Below are 16,586 nucleotides of genomic sequence, written 5' to 3'. Positions count from 1 at the left end.
CTTCCCTTCCCTTCCCTTCCCTTCCCTTCCCTTCCCTTCCCTTCCCTTCCCTTCCCTTCCTTCTGGCCCTGGCTGAGAGCAGCAGACCCTGTGCAGCACCCTGCATTGGTGATGGCCCATCAATTAGGTCCTATCCAGTGTGTGTTAATTAGGGAGGAGCTTTGTTTTGCCTGCTGACATTGCTGGTCAGGCTGTGTCCTTGGAGATACTCTTGATGGCTTCCCTCTTTTCCTGGGCATGGCACTGGAGGAGGTCTGGGCCCAGATGATCCCACGGAAGGAAATGTCCCTCAGCCCAGGGACGCTCAGCATGGGCTGCCCCATCCCCTCGGGGCCCCACCGCTGCTCACAGTGAAGCGATCTGCAGAATAAATAGACTCCACTGTCGCCCTGGTTTTTAATGTTCTGTCCTGGATTAGGGTAAATCTGGGAGAAAACCTCCAAAGGGGCCCCCCCAGAAAGCAACCCCACATGGCCCCTTCCCCCCAGCGGGTCGGGAAGGATTCCTTGGAGAGAAGTGGAAAGAACCTGTTTATTTGACAGGCAAAACACCCCCAGCACACAAAATGAACAATACCAGATGACAATGCTTTCACCCATCTGAAAAGGATGACAAATTCAGAAAGTCTTTCCTGGCAGTGGTGGCTCTGCTGTCGCTCCCTCTGGCGCTGGGGATAGCTGCTGCAGCCACAGGATGCAAACTCTCGGTGTTTCCCAGGTCCCAGTCCGGAGCAGGTGTGAGTGGTTCCAAAAAGGGAAAGGAAAAACAGTCCAGGGAAAAATCCGGACTGCTTAGCTAAACTAACAAGCAGAAGCCAAAAAGCAAAAGCAAAGCGGGAGCACAGCAGAAGCAAGAGCAAAGCAAGCAACAGAAAGCAAAGCAAATAGCAAAAGCTGCACTATGAACTGCGCCGTCTGTCTGTCCTGCCAGCCGTGGGGGAACAGGCTGATAACAAACCAAAACAAACCTTGCTCTTCAGGGCCAGTCGTGAAGGCACAGTACGTAATATCCAGCATTAACAGAACACACGACTGGGGATGCAAGCATCATAACCTCACCCTAGGACAAGTTCTTCTAAGCCTTCTGATGTTTACATTCTTGTAGCAAACTTTCTCACGCACTTTATGCAAATAACGTATTGTTATGCATTCTTTTCTGCAAGAGGAGAAATTTGATGGACTGTTGGTTTGTCCAGTGTCATTGGAGAGGTGGCACTTTCACCCTCCAATCCACTGTCACTTTTGGAAATCTGTAAATGTTGGAGTCAGAAATTCAACTCCCCTCTTTTTTACCTTGGAGAGATGCGTGTCTGTGTTGTTTTATTTCATGTCCTATAGCGACACTCCACAACCTGATGTATTTATGAAGTGGGTATGCGTGTCAGGGCCTGGCACAGGCGAGATGGCTCTCGTGAAAACTTGTGCCCTGAGCCCTGGTCCGAGCCACATCTTTGTTCACAAACATGTTCCATATGCAATACATTACACAATCTCTTCATGCATATTCAACCCCTCGCCCCACCTGTCCTCCCCTCACATGGCGATGAGATCCATGCCCTTCTGGGCACACGTTGTTTCCTGTGGTGGTCACACTGGGGTCTTTGGTGGTCTCTGAGGTCGAAGGCTGTGGTCTTGCTCATGACTGAACTTTTGAACTTTTCTCCTTTCTGCGTGCACTGTGGTCCCTTGGTGCTTATCTGAGTACGTCTGTTGGTTTGGATCAGCTTGGAGACAGAGGAGCTCCTTAGTCTAGGCTTCTTGCATTCCCTGGTCTTCTCCTGGTGTTATGAGTAAAAAAGTTATCTGTAGCTATGATATTTTATTAAAAATCCTTTCCTGGGGTTTTTCCCCTCCTGAGGAGCTGAGGGCCTCAGGAAAGAAATGTAAACAATAACTATCTGCTGCAGTGGAATGCAACAGGTGCATCTTCCATTGGTCCATGTGGATTGTTTTCACTTGATGACCAATCACAGCCAACTGTGTTGAGCCTGTGAGCAGTCACAAGATTTTTGTTATGCATTCTATTCTATTCTATTCTATTCTTCTTCTTTGTAGCCTTCTGGTCATTTTTTCCTCTCTGTTGTTTTAGTATAGTTTTACTGTAGTATTTTAATAGAATATATAATAAATCAGCCTTCTGAAATGGAGTCAAGCCTCGTGTCTCCACACCTGGTGTGTTCGCCCCAACAAATTATCCATTTTTTTTAAGGCTGCAAAGTTAAACCGGTTGGGCCAGTTGCTGAGAGTTGAAATGTTGACTATTTGTTGTTGATAGCTTCATGTTGCAATCACCTCTTGTTAATAGTTTTTCTTCAATTACCTGTTAATGGTTAGAAATCAAGCGCAGTTGTCCCCCTGCTGCTTCCCAGGAGCCTGAAGGTTGCAGGGGGAGGTGACATCAGAGCTGGTATGCAGATGAGAATGCATTTCACCAAATTTTGCAATTTTCCAGGAAAAAAAACCCTAAAAACAAGAAGCCAACATGGAATTATTAAACCTAAGTAATGTCTAAAAGTGAGGAACTTAATCCTTAGTATCTGCTAAGATCCTTTTTACTTTTCACCCTAACCTGAAAGGATGTCACCTAGAAAGAGGACCTGTAATGTTAGAACAAAAAAGCGGAATTCCCACTACTCCCTCGAGGACGGAAGCCCCAGCTCTCCCTGCATACCAGCGGACACAGCTGCATCATCCTCCTCCTCCGTGCCACTCCTGGCAGCAGCGGGGGTGCGGGCGACCTGTTGTTTCTCCCCAACCTGAGCTGAATTTTTTTAATAAAGGCATTAAAAAGGAGAAAGATCTCCTGCCCTGTTTATGACACTGGTATTGTCCTTCATAGCAAGAAGCTTCAGAAATTTGCATTTTCCTATGCCCTTTGTACCTTGGCAGAGTTTTCTTAAGTAAAAGGTTAAAATTCAACATATAATTCTACAATTTAAAATTTAAATGCTTAGTCCATATATTGCTAACTTAATTGAACCCCCCAAAACCTCCATTTCAACAGCAGTCCCTGCCTGGCTTCTGCCTGCCCACACCGTGGGCATCCACGGCTCCTCCTGGGCATGGAGCTCAGTCAGTGCTGGTGCTGGGTGGGCTTTGCTGCTGCTGCCACCTGGACACTGGGGTGACCGCTTGTCCTAGGTTACAGTATAAACATGTATTCCATTCCCATCCTCAAGTGCTGCTGAAACCAGGAGCCTTATCTCCTGTTAATCAACAAGATCACCGCTCTGTCTCCACCTACCAAGGAGAAGAAAACACAAGTTTTCCTAGGTGCCGTAGGCTTTTGGAGAATGCACATTCCCGGGGACAGGCAGATTGTGAGCCCTCTCTACCTTGTCACCCACAAGAAGAACGATTTCCACTGGTGTCCTGAACAGCAACAAGCCCTTGCCCAGATTAAGCAGGCAATCGCTCATGCGGTAGCTCTTGGCCCAGTCAGGATGGGACCAGAGGTGAAGAATGTGCTCTACTCTGCAGCTGGGAACCATGGTTTGTCCTGGAGTCTTTGGCAGAGGTGCCTGGTGAGACTCAAGGCTGACCACTAGGATTCTGGAGATGGAGTTATGAAGGCTCTGAAGTAAACTACATTCCCAGAGAGAAGGAAATCTTGGCTGCCTATGAAGGAGTTCAAGCTGCCTCAGAAGTAACTGGCACCAAAACGCAGCTGCTTCTGGCACCCCAGCTACCAGTGCTGGGCTGGATGTTTAAAGGAAATGTTCCCTCCACACATCACGCCACTGACACCACATGGAGCAAATGGATTGCCCTCATCACGCAGCGCACCCAGATTGGAAATGCGAATGGCCCTGGCATTTGGGAAATTCTATCAAACTGGCCTGAAGGGGAGACTTTTGGATTGTCTTCTGAAGAAGAAGAGGAGCAAGTGGCATGTGCCAAGGAAGCCCCACCATATAGTGAGCTACCGGAGCCTATCAGACAATATGCCCTCTTCTGTAATGGTTCCTGCTGAATTATAGGCACTAACTGGAAATGGAAAGCTGCAGCGTGGAACCCCACAGGACAAGTTGCACAAGCTACTGAGGGACAAGCTGGATCAAGTCAGGTTGCACAGCTTAAAGCCGTCCAGCTGGCTTTGGCTATTGCCAAACGAGAGAAGTGGCTGAGGCTCTATCTCTACGCCGATTCATGGATGGCAGCTAATGCTCTATGGGGATGGCTGCATTGCTGGAAAAAGGCCAACTGGCAGCGCAGAGGGAAACCCATCTGGGCCACCAAGATTTGGCAGGACATTGCCACCCGAGTAGAGAGGCTGACCGTGAGATTCGACATGTGGATGTGCATGTACCCGAGAGTCGGGCTAATGAAGAGCATCACAACAACAAACAGGTGGACCAAGCTGCCAAGGTGAAAGTATCACAGGTGGATCTAGACTGGCAGCACAAGGGAGAATCATTCCTAGCTCTCTCGTTGGGCCCACGGTGCCTCTGGTCGTCAGGGGAGAGATGCAACATAGCGATGGGCCCGTGACCGAGGGGTGGGCCTTGCTATGGACAACATCTCACAGGTCATCCACAACTGCGAGAGCTGCGCTGCAATCAAACAGGCCAAGCGGGTGAAGCCTCTGTGGTACGGTGGGCGATGGTTGAAGTACAGGTATGGGGAAGCCTGGCAAACTGACCTCACCACGCTTCCCCAAACCTGCCAAGGCAAGCGCTACATGCTGACCATGGTAGAACCTACCACAGAGTGGTTGGAAACCTACCCTGTGCCTCATGCTACTGCCTGGAACACCATCTTGGGCCTAGAAAAGCAAATCCTGTGGAGACAAGGCACCCCTGAGAGAATTGAGTCAGACAATGGAATTCATTTCAAGAACAGCCTTATCAACACCTGGGCCAGAGAACATGGCATTGAAAGGACATATCATATCCCCTATCACACACCAGCTGCCGGGAAAGTTGAATGATGCAACGCACTACTTAAGACTATCCTGAAGGCACTTGGTGGAGGAACCTTCAGGAACTGGGAACTGAACTTAGCAAAAGCCATCTGGATGGTCAAAACCTGAGGACCTATCAATCCTGGTGCTGCCCAGTCTGAACCCCTGCACACAGGGGATGGAGACAAAGTTCCTGTGATACACATGAAAGGTATTTTAGGAAAGACTGTTTGGATTAATCCCACCACAAGCAGGGGCAAACCCATCTGTGGGTATTTTTGCTCAAGGACCTGGTTGCACTGGCTAGGTAATGCAGAAGGACAAGGAAAGTTGTTGTGTACCACAAGGAAATCTAACCTAATTTTAAGCAAGAATTGTGTGTAAAGTTTCATTTTATATAATATATATAGATAGATAGATACATATATATAGTAAGAGGATATTGGCTTGGGTATAGATGGTAATAGAATAAGGGTTAGATTATGTCCTAGGTTATAATATAAAATTATGTTCTATTCCCATCCTCAAGAGCTGCTGAAACCAGGAGAGGCATTGTTTCTTCCTTATCTCCTGTTAATGGGTCCATCAATGTCTTGCCACATGACTCAGAGATAACTCCCTCCCAGAGCCATTTCTGTTTCATGGCTAATCAAGGACCCACAGCATGAGGCAGAATGTTATCAGCCCACTGTGAGATGCTCTGCCCATGGGGGAGGAGCTAAGCATCCCCAGCTGGATATAATCTGGGTTTTGGAACACAACAAGCAGTCTTTCCACTGGATTCCCAGAGGAACCGCGGCCCTTACCCACTGCTTTTCCAGAGGATGAAAGCTACCAGATTGTTTCTACAGGATCACCACTTCCACAAGTCCATTTCATCTGGACTGCTACCACCACCCTAACTAGCAGGGTGTCAGCAGGCTGTATTCTGACCCTGTCAGTGGTTTTTCTTTCGTATTATTGCATGAATTTTGGTTTTTTTTTCCCTTTTTCTAATAAATTGTATTTCTGACTTGGAGTCTCTCACTGGTTTTGCTTTGAAACCACAACACAGATCCTTCTCTTTATTTCAACAGAAGAATGGGCCGCTGCCTACCCTGCAACTGGGAGTGGGGAGGGTGGGGGGCGGTGGGGTGGGGTGTCGCCTTCAGTGATTCCTAGAGGGCAAGGCCAGGGGTCTCAGAGGCAGAGGAAGGGATGTGTTGGTCTCCGGAGGGGCTGGAAGGTGCTGGGCTGGTCCTGGGGTCCCTAGAGGAACTCGAGTTGGCTGGGATGGGACAGACGGAGAGAAAAAAAGGGATGAAGGCAGCTTGGGGAGGCCCATGGGGAGAGCAGGTGGCAGTGGGATCTACGGGGTAAAAGGAGGTTTCCGTGTAGACAGTTGTTCTGGGCTCCTCTTCACAGAACATTTGAGAGGGCTGTCCAGGCCGTCCCTGCTGCTGGAGGAGCTGCTCACGCTGGCTGGGTGTGAGGTGCAGCCACCGTTTTTCAACTCCTCTCCCGAGGTGCTCCTGTGCAGAGAGGAGGTGGCTGAGGCCCCAGCTGCCAGTGGCACACAGGGAGCCTCCTGCACAGCAGGGCCCAGAGCTGGCAAGGCTCCCCAGCACGGCTGGAGCTGCTGGCACAGCTGGGCCCAGCTGGACAGCTGCCCCTCAAGGCCCCGGCCAGCAGGGCACGACTCTGGGCAGGGTCCCTGGCCAGGAGCGGGCCCCAGAGCGCCTCTGCCTTTCAAGGGCAACCTTGGCCCTGCTCTTTCTCCTCCCCACCTCCCTCTGCCTCTGCCCTGTGCCCCTGGGGCTGCTCTTGGCCAGGCAGCCTCAGTGGGAGCCAGCACTGGCTGCAGCCCCAGCGGGGCCCCCAGGACAAGGCCCAGCAATTGAGAGGCCAATGGAAGCACTGGGCAGCAGCAGAACCCTCAGCAGAGATATCTGGACAACCAGGGACTGGCCACAGCTCCACTGCAAACTCTCTGGGAATATTCCCTGACTATGAGCAGCCTTTAAAGGAAGCTGCTTGAGACAGAGAATCGCGAAACACTCACCGTTTTCTCTTCGAGCAATACCAGATTCTGGCATAGCACATCATCAGGGACAGTGCTGCAGGTGCCACAATGGCCATCAACTTAATCAAAAAGGATGTTTCCGAGCTGAAAGTTCTTCTCATGCTTTTCCAATCTGTTGAGTTCTCGGCTGCATCTGTTGGAGCAATGGGGAGCGTGAGCCCGTGCTGTGCTGCACTGCTGAAATGCAGCGTGGTGCATACGGGCAGGACGTCCTCACTCCCTGTTTCCCCCAGAGCTGGGGCCTGCAGGCATTTTGCTGCCCCTTGGCACAGGACTGCTCAGTACCCAAACCCCTGACCCTGCATGCTATAATTCCTCTATGCTGTGCCCTTCTGTTCCAGGTAACACTTGTCAAAGACATGGATAAGGACAAGGAAAATGGCCAGGATTTTGGAGCTGCTCCAGGGCCCTCTCTCCTGCAAAGAGCAGGCCCCTCCAGATATGCTCAGAGACTGGGAAATTGCAGGGGGATCTTAGGGTGTGCATGGACTGTGGTGCATGGATGACTTCCCGCTGTGCCGGGCACGGCGTGTCCAGATGTGCAGCCAAAGTCCCCGGTTACTCTGTCCCAGGGGAAGGCTGAGGGAAATGCACCCACCACGCTGGCTGTCCACGCCACTCTGTTTTTGTTCCAGATGTTTGGAAATGTCCAGGGACTTACGAGCTCCTGTAGGTTTCTTCTTCCTTCTTGGAGGACCTTAAGAGAAATATTTCCGTTTCCCAGGAATGGATCCCACAAAACGAAGTCCCAGCCTGTGGGGACAGCAGGGACACACTACTCACCCCTGCGATGGGAGTGGGGCTTGTGTGCAACATCCACCAAAGTCCTCCCTGCAGACACACCTGAAACTCAACAGCCACAGAAGCTTCTGCCATCTCTGCTGATCTGCACGGGCACCACTGAGCTGCAGGAGCGGTGAGGGGATCGCGCAGGGCGAGGGCACACACGTGCCTGGTTCTGTGCTGGCACCTGCAGTGATGCCCCCCTGGCCAAGCTTTGGGCTCTGAGCTGGCAGCTCTCCCAGGGAAAAGGCCTTGACCTACCCTCAGCATCTCCCAGAGGCTCAGTAATGGGTACACATTGGGAATCCAGATCATCTTCATCAAACGTATTATCTTCGTCATCAGGATTGTCTTCATCATCAGGTTCACCTGCAAAGGACGGACAGAACAGCTCCTGTGACACTGTTGAAGATTCTCCTTCAGGCCCGAGTGGCAGTAAGGGCACCTGGGTGATTGGTGCCCTCCAAGGCACTCCCTCAGCTCTGCCTCCCACTCAGGAGCAGGGGCATGGGGAGCACGTGCCTGCAGTGGCCCCACACTGGCATGGAAGGAGCCCCTTGCAGGGCAGTTGGGGCAGAAAGGACTCCCTGGAGCTGCCAGCAGCTCTAAACCCAGCCCCAGGCAGGGCCAGGGTGTGGCAGTGGCAGCAGGAGCAGCTCAGGCTCCCTGGGGCTGGCAAAGGAGCTGCCAAAGGCTCAGCCCCGGGGCACAGCCCTGGGCCCGGCCCCTTCCCTCTCTGCCCTTCTCCCTGGCTGCACAGAGCACATGGAAGGACACACTGGCATTGCACACGGGAGGAAGATGGACAGCTAAACGCTCCTTCCTCCCACTGACAGCAATCCTGTGGGATCACTGTAGGGTACAAGAGTAGAAATTTGGAGGCCAGGATTTCCAGAATCCATCAAACTTCGGAGGATCTTAAGGGAAATGACAGAGGAATATCACTCTGGACAATGATTACACTTGGACAATGATTGCTCTGTTAGCAAACAGTTGCTGAAAACCTACCATCACCAAGCTCCAACATCCTTAAACTGTGCTTTAACAGCGTTTCCCAGTGATGGAAGTCACGTTCCCAGTCTAGAAAGGAGCACAGATGGGAACTGTTCCATGCTGTGCTGGGATCCCCTTGTATAGGGAACCAAGCACTGCAAGGGGGTCAGGTAATGCTGTGTGCCTGCACTGCCAAGCAGCAGAGAGGGCAGCTGAAGCCTCAGCAGGGCTCAGGCCCAGAGGCACAGCAATTACCTCCGGGGCCTTTGCCTGGCATCGCCTCCCTTCCTGGGGCAGAGGCTGCCATGGAGCCACTGCTTCCTCCGGGAAATGCAGCTGTCAGCACACTCTCTCCTTCCATGTCTGCATAAAGGAATAAGGACAGCTGAATCAGGTGGGTTTGTTTCCCAATGGGAATGTGGCATTCTCAGGAGGCAATGCTTGTTTAAGTAATGGATAAGATTAAGGAGAAAGACCAGGGCCCTTCCTCCTCCAAAGAACTGCCCCTCCAGATGCGCTCACAGACTGGGAAAGTGCAGGGGATCTCAGGGTGGGCATGGCCCATGGTGCAGTTTGGGCTCCCTGGCAGCTGATGCCAAATGCCTTCCTGCAGAGGCTGGGCAGAAGCTGCAGCCAGGCCAGGCTGGGAAACAGCCCTGCAGGGCATGAAAGCAGCAGCAGCAGCAGCAGCGGGGCAGCGAGGCTGCCATGGATCCCTTCCCACTGTGCCGGGCATGGCGTGTCCAGATGTGCAGCCAAAGCCCCCGGCTGCTGAGTCCCAGGGGAAGCATGAGGGAAATGCACCCACCACGTTGTCTCTCCAGGTCACTCCAGATCCTGTCCATCTGTTTGGATGCCTCCAGGGACTTCCTGTCTCCTCCAGGTTTGTTCCTCCTTCTCGGAGGACCTTAATAAAAGCATTTGCATTTCAGGTGAATGGATCCCACTGAACCAGGGCTCAGCCTGCGGGGTCAGCAGTCACACACTACTCACCCGTGCCATGGGAGCGGGGCTTGTGTGCAGCAACCAGGAAAGGAGCCTGAAAAGTCTTTCCTGCAGACACACCTGAAACTCAACAGCCACAGAAGCTCCTGTCACCTGATTCCTGCAAGGTTCTCAATGATTATTCTTTTACCAACATTGAAAACATACCTGGTGGAGGGTTAAGACCCTGGAAATCATCATTAAGCCAAGCTGCTGGAGAAGCCTTCCTAGCATGCTCATCTAGAGGGGAGCACAGATCAGATCAGACCCATTTCCATGGTGTGCTGGGATCCTCCTCTGCCTTAGAGAACTGGGCACTGCAAGGGGGTCGGGTAAGGCCTTGGCTGCCAGTTGTCAGTGGACAAGGCCAAAGCAGCACACGGGCCTGGGGAGCTCTGGACTGGCTCTGGTCACTCTCCACCCACTTTGCAGGCCCTGTGCAACATCCCTGGAGTGGTGGCTGGAGGAGCCCAGGGACCATGGGGGCTCTCTCCCTCCCACAGAGGAAACCCTCCCCAAAGCCCTGGGCAAAACCATCCCCAGCGCTTCCCGGGGAGCAGGGAGCGCTGTGCCGGGAAAGGGGATCCAGGCTGCCGGCTCACCTGCTCGCCACACTTGGAGTGGAGCAGCCTGTGCAGCCCTGGCAGGCAGGGCCACGGCCAGGAGGAGCAGGAGGAAGAGGTGCAGAGCAAGGGCCATGCTGCCTTGCCCTCTGCCAGTCCCGCAGCTCTTGCTGCCACCTCTGTCCTGACACCGCTGTCCCAATGTCAGCACCGCTGCTGCCACCGCTGCTGCTGCCGCCGCAACAGTTGTGCTCAGGGACTGACTGCTGGCTCCTTGTGCTGCTCTGCAACCACGGGGCTCTGGCACCTCTGTGATCTCAGAGCCTTCTGTGACCTCATGGCCAGGGTGGAGATCTTTGGAGTGGGTTCTGCTTTCTTCGGAAGGGAGCTCATCCTGCCCAGCTGCTCTGCCCAAGGGCTGTGACACAGTCCCAGCTCAGCTGATCTCACAGGCTGGGACATGAAGGGATGCAGAGCAGCTCTGCCGAGAAGGACTTGGGGTTGCTGCTAGAAGAGAGGCTGGACATGAGCCAGCCATGTGCATCCAAAGGAGAGTGCCCAGCAGGTTGAAGGAGGTGACTCCCCCCCCTCTGCTCTGGTGGGACCCCACCTGGAGTACTGTGGAAGACGTTTTACAGTGACCTCTGTGAGCCATCGAGAAGTTAGGTAGGAGGATCCATGTTTACAACTAAAATAGTTTTCTAGCAATTTTCTATGTCATTGATCATAGAAACCAAGAAAGAAAGGATAAATAAAAGAAACCTGCAACTCCCTATTCCAATGAGTATTTTGCTTGTATCTCGCGACCAATGAGTAAAGTATAAAGTTAAGAGCTTTGTAAAAATGCAGAAAAAGCATGCAGGCTAGAATAAAAACAGGGTTTGAAGCCTTCTGGAAATGGACTGTGTTGCTTTGTAGTGTCTCAGTCTCTACCACGACAGAGTACTGCATCCTGCTCTGGGTCCCCAAGACAGGAAGGACACGGTCCTGTTGGATCTAGTCCAGAGGAGGGACAAAAAGCTCTGAGGGCTGGAGCCCTTCTGCTTTGGAGACAGGCTGGGAGAGCTGGCAGTGTTCAGCCTGGAAGAGAGAAGACTCCAGGGACACCTGATTGCTGCCTTTCAGGGCCTTATGGGGGCTTGTAAAGAGATGGGGACAGAATTTTTAATAGAGTCTTTTGTGACCAAACCGAGGGGGAATGGTTTTAATCTAAAAGATGGTAAATTCAGACTAGATGAAAGAAACACATTTTTTACACTGTTTGTTATGAAACCCTGGCACAGGTTACCCAGAGAGGCGGACATCCATCCCTGCAGACATTCAAGCTCCTGCTCTGAGCAACCTGACCTAGTTCAAGGTGTCCCTGCTCACTCCAGGCCATTGGGACTAGATGGCCTTTAAATGTCCCTTCCAAGCCAAGCCATTCTGTGCTCCTGTGCACCATCAAAGCAGTGCTGCATTAGTGCTGGGCTGATTATGCTGGCACCTGTATTTTGGTACTTGTGCCATTTAGCAATTGGCCACGAGAGGATTGATGGGCTGGGCAGTGAAGTCTGCAAATAACACACAGTGTGCTCAAGGAGAAAAAGGAGAGGAACACGGCTTCCAGTTCAGATAAATGCCAGCATTTTGCTTCCCATTCCTGGTTAGAGAAATAAAGGAATGTCCTGAAGATCCCTTCATGTGGGTTCATTATTGGCCGTATCAGTACTTGTGTTCTGTAAAACAGGTTAAGTTGTTACAGCTTCTTGCCCCATTTATCCCTGGATAAACCCCAAATACTGCATTGCTCCTTGTCTACTTTCTTCCAAGTCAGGGCAAATTTTGTTCATTACTGAGTGGGACATAGTCATCTGTTCACAAGCAAATTCCTCTTGCCATTCACACAATGGCTAGACTGCTTTGTTGATTTGCTCCAATTGGACTGTAATTAAGGCCTACCTTTCACTAGAATTAAAGCTGATGCATTGGGAGGCAAAGTGTTCAGTCATTTCTCCTGGAGTCTGACACTGTAGAGAGTTGTTCTGTAAGTAAATGACATTTGAAGACAGGTGTAGTCTACCATACTTCTGGCATACTAGAAGTGAGAAAAAACCCTTTGAATCAGGATTTTATCCTTTCTTCCTCCACCTCCTCCTCCCAGGAATTTTAATCTCTGGAGTCTAAGCTCTTCAGCTGCCTCACAAACATTCTGTTAATTCAGACAGGCGTCCATGCATTGAGCCACAAATCAGGACCGTGGTGTGAACCTTGAAGCAATGTAGGTTTATAGCACTGAAAATAATAATCCAATACCCAGGTTAAGCCAGGCCTATTGGTTATTTCCCAAATAACTCTACCTATCCTCAGTGATGTTTCAAAAATGATCATTGTGAAGGCTAGGAGCGGGGAGAGAGAATGTTATCAAAATTAAAAATAGAGCTTTCTGAGATCTTTATATTCCTATAAAAAGAGAGTCCAAACTATTCATCTATGGAACATTAAGTAAGAAGTGAACAAAAGACTGTCAAAATAATTGCTTGGGGAACAAAAAACCCATAAATAAAAACAAGCTTAAATGTAGATAATAAGTAAACCATCATGCAAAGAAAAAAAACAGACCTGCCAAAACTAAAACCAATAAGGCTGTTTCATCTGTCTCAATTAAAAAAAAAAAAAAACCAAAAAAAAAAAACCAAAAAAAAAACCCCCTGAAAATAATTAGAGATTCTCAAGGGCGTTACTATATACAGAAACTTCCTGGTATTGGGAAAAACATGAAGGAAAGTGTAGCATGCAATTCACAGATGTAACCTAGAATTTGTTAGGGAGGGCCAGGGGTGGCAGTGGCTGCTCAGGGATGGCTTTGGCCCGTGTCCCTGGCAGCAGCCACTGCCCAAGCAGCTGCGCTGCCCCTGGGCTCTCCTCCCGGCCTGCTGGGCTTTGTTGGCTGGCACAGCCTGTGCCAAGGGCCGGCAAGGTGCCTGCAGGCCCCAGCTCTGGGGGAAACAGAGAACGTCCTGCCCGTATTCACCGTGCTGCCAGGTCAGCAGTGCAGCACAGCACGGGCTCACACTCCCCATTGCTCCCACAGATGCAGCCAGCATCACAAGACCTGTTCCCAATGCCCAGGATGGCCTCGGAAGGGGTTTCTGTCAGGGAACAGGCTGCTGGCTAGGGTTACTGGCAGGCGTGCTTTCTTTGGAGCTTGTCTTCATGTTGTGCTGCTTTGGAATCGGGTATTCCTGGAACAGAAAACAGTGAGTGTTTTGTTGCTCTCCCCCTCAAACAGCTTCTTTTGAAAGTCTAACGTGGTCGGGGAACATTCCCATTGAGGCTGCAGTGGGGTTGTGGCCAGTCCATGATTGTCCAAATAACTCTGCTGAGGGTTCTGCTGCTGCCCAGTGCTTCCATTGGCCTCTCAATTGCTGGGCCTTGTCCTGGGGGCCCCGCTGGGGCTGCAGCCAGAGCTGGCTCCCACTGAGGCTGCCTGGCCAAGAGCAGCCCCAGGGGCTCGGGGCAGAGGCAGAGGGAGGTGGGGAGGAGAAAGAGCAGGGCCGAGATTGCCCTTGAAAGGCAGAGGCGCTGTGGGGCCCGCTCCTGGCCAGGGACCCTGCCCAGAGCCGTGCCCTGCTGGCCAGGGCCTTGAGGGGCAGCTGTCCAGCTGGGCCCAGCTGTGCCAGCAGCTCCAGCCGTGCTGGGGAGCCTTGCCAGCTCTGGGCCCTGCTGTGCACGAGGGTCCCTGTGTGCCACTGGCAGCTGGGGCCTCAGCCACCTCCTCTCTCCACAGGAGCACCTCTCCCACTTCACAAGACCGGCCTAATACCTCAGCCATGGAGAACTTGGCCTGTCATCATGCATCTCCGTGCCAGTGTCCGTTGTCCTTACCACAGGTGTATTACCAGCTTGTAGCTGGAAGTATGCTACAACCACTGTCTAGAACAGATCCGTCTCTCCCTGAAGGGAATGACCTAGCTGCCCATCCAGGATAGGAGGTGCAGCCCTCTAGCCAGGGAATGGATTATTCAAAAAGTTATATTTACTTGTAAAAATTTTAGATGTTTATTAAAAACCTTATTAGAAATATAACAGGACACTGAATAAAGACAATGTTACTGTGCCGGGAGTAGAGGATTTTTCCCACCACATTCTCATGCACGCAATGGAGATCTCACCTTTTAACTCTTTTGCCCTTCTTAAAGTTCTGTCTATCGACTCCTTCTTTGATGTCCAGTGCTGGAGTTTACTTCCTTACATCTCGATTGGAGGTCAGGTGCTGCTGTCGTAGCAAGGTGACCCTCTTAAATGTCTCAAACTCAGGTAATCCCAAGATAACAACACAACAGGGGGTAAAACATATCTATATATATATAAAACTTCTCTTAACATATATGCATGATATTTATCCTTTAATTGTGAGAGTCAACTGTCGCATTATTCATCTATCACAGGCTTGAGTCCAGGTTCAGCTCAGGTGTCTGTGTGCTACCACCAGCACTGGCGGAGCTGCTCGTCTGGGCACAGCCAGGCATGGGCAGGCAGCAGCTGGGCATGGGGCTCATCAGACCAACAGCACCCTCATGTTATCTTTGTCTTTCATTTTAAAACATTTAGATATATTTTTCCTTTGTAGCATTGAGAAGAGTTTTTCATAGAATACGGACACCAGATATTTGTTCCCCTTTCCTCCAACAGTTCTGCATTTGACAAAGTAGTTTTACAGTTAAGGAAACCTAGAATCTTCTGACACTTGGGCAATAAAAGTAAAATTGCCTTTAATTCTTAATGTTTAGTCTTACACAGCCCAGACAAGACCAGCACAGCTCAGGGGAATTATCCCAAGCAGGCTCAGGGCACTCGGGTTCTGAGCAGTCCTGCTGGGGTCCTTCCATGGGGGACACATCCTGAAACCTGGGGAGTGACTGCATGGGGTGCCCATGGTGGGGAAAGGACAGAGAGGGAGAGCAAGGCTCCAGTGTGTCCTTAGTGGGCCTGAGCCTGTCCCCTGGGGCTGGGGTAGCTGTCACGGGGCAGGGAGGGCCAGGGCTGGCAGTGGCTGCTCAGGGATGGCTTTGGCCCGTGTCCCTGGCAGCAGCCACTGCCCAAGCAGCTGCGCTGCCCCCGGGCTCTCCTCCCGGCCTGCTGGGCTTTGTTGGCTGGCACAGCCTGTGCCAAGGGCCGGCAAGGTGCCTGCAGGCCCCAGCTCTGGGGGAAACAGAGAACGTCCTGCCCGTATCCACCGTGCTGCCAGCTCAGCAGTGCAGCACAGCACGGGCTCACGCTCCCCATTGCTCCCACAGATGCAGCCGGCACCACAACACGTCTTCCCCATGCCCAGAAGGGAATTGGTTTCTGCCAGGGAACACACTGCTGGCTAGAGTTAATGACAAGCCAGGCTTTTCTATGGCATGCCGGGCATTGGGCATGCCATATAAAAGCCTGTAAGGATGGCAGTAGGCCAGGGTCCCTCATGTGGCACACCAGCTGGAGGGGGGGTTTTGTAGGTGTTGGGTTTTGCAGGAAGGCATGCAGGGCTTTGCGTCCTTTGTAGAGTGGTGCATGGGGCTGGGGTTCCTCGTGAGGTTCTCAGGGGATTTGAGATCTCTTCTGTGGCATACAGGGGACTGGAGACATCCGTAAGGCTGGCAGGGGCTTGAGTACCTTGTGATTAACGTGGCGGTTTAGTGCTTGCCGTCAAGGCCTGGAGAGGAGCTGAGTCCTTCCTAAGGTGGGCAGGAGGCTGTGGTCTTTTGTGAGGCACACAAGGCTGCCCTGGGGTCTCTGCATTGGTGAACACTGATTCTCTGCGAGGCACAGAGGGATATTTTGGGGTCTCTGCTGAGGGGTGCAGGGATCCCTCAGGAGGCATAAAGGAGTCTTGATGGTCTCTACTAAGGTGTGCAGGGATCCCTCATGAGATGTGCAGCGGGGTTTTTCAGTCTCCTCAGCGCAGCAAAGGGCCACTCTGGGTGGAGGCTGTGCAAAGTGGGCAGAAAGCTTCCTGCCAAGCCTTGCGGCCGGCGGGCGGGCGGAGCCCATCCTTGGGGGTCGGGCGGGGCCTCTGGAGCCGCCGCGCCCTTGTCGGGCAGGTCCCGGCCCCGGCGGGGAAGGGCCGCGGCCCCGGGCTCCGGCGGCGCTGCCGAGCAGCAGCGAAGGCACAAGGGCCCCGCTCCGGCCTGGCCCTGTGCTGCAGCCGAGCACAGGGACAGCCACGGCCGCTCCCTGCGCCACAGGCAGCACCGGGGCTGCAGCTGAGGCCGTGCCTGCTGCCACTGAGGAAGGAGCTCCTTGCAATGCCCACTTCCCTAAAGCACGTGGGC

At 52.1% G+C, this 16,586-nt stretch overlaps 2 protein-coding genes across 13 annotated transcripts in view; both read right to left on the bottom strand.

The window, feature by feature from the left end:
- Nucleotides 1–16,586, bottom strand: part of LOC135308306 (uncharacterized) — a 45,990-nt gene that overhangs the window by 10,982 nt on the left and 18,422 nt on the right. The window lies entirely within an intron of this gene.
- LOC135307017 (uncharacterized) lies at nucleotides 6,088–12,024 on the bottom strand. Of its 12 annotated transcripts, none has more exons than XM_064431706.1 (11): nucleotides 10,327–12,024; nucleotides 9,893–9,964; nucleotides 9,734–9,811; nucleotides 9,549–9,647; nucleotides 8,996–9,103; nucleotides 8,756–8,827; nucleotides 8,009–8,116; nucleotides 7,748–7,813; nucleotides 7,626–7,661; nucleotides 6,944–7,097; nucleotides 6,088–6,413 (listed from the first exon to the last, which is right to left on the bottom strand). In XM_064431706.1, the coding sequence occupies exons 1-11, from the start codon at nucleotides 10,421–10,423 to the stop codon at nucleotides 6,251–6,253; spliced, it is 1,053 nt and encodes a 350-aa protein (XP_064287776.1). In that variant the 5' UTR covers nucleotides 10,424–12,024; the 3' UTR covers nucleotides 6,088–6,250. The 12 variants fall into 12 exon arrangements, 8 of the variants coding, with proteins under 8 accessions (XP_064287776.1, XP_064287778.1, XP_064287773.1 ...); XM_064431708.1 differs by having other exon boundaries at nucleotides 6,091–6,413; nucleotides 7,748–7,807; nucleotides 10,327–12,021; XM_064431703.1 differs by having other exon boundaries at nucleotides 6,092–6,413; nucleotides 7,563–7,661; nucleotides 10,327–12,016.

The sequence above is a fragment of the Passer domesticus genome, chromosome 9, assembly GCF_036417665.1.
Source record: "Passer domesticus isolate bPasDom1 chromosome 9, bPasDom1.hap1, whole genome shotgun sequence".
NCBI classification, from domain to species: domain Eukaryota; kingdom Metazoa; phylum Chordata; class Aves; order Passeriformes; family Passeridae; genus Passer; species Passer domesticus.
The sequence above is the reverse complement of the archived record's forward strand: the minus strand, read 5'-3'. Positions and strand labels throughout refer to the sequence as shown.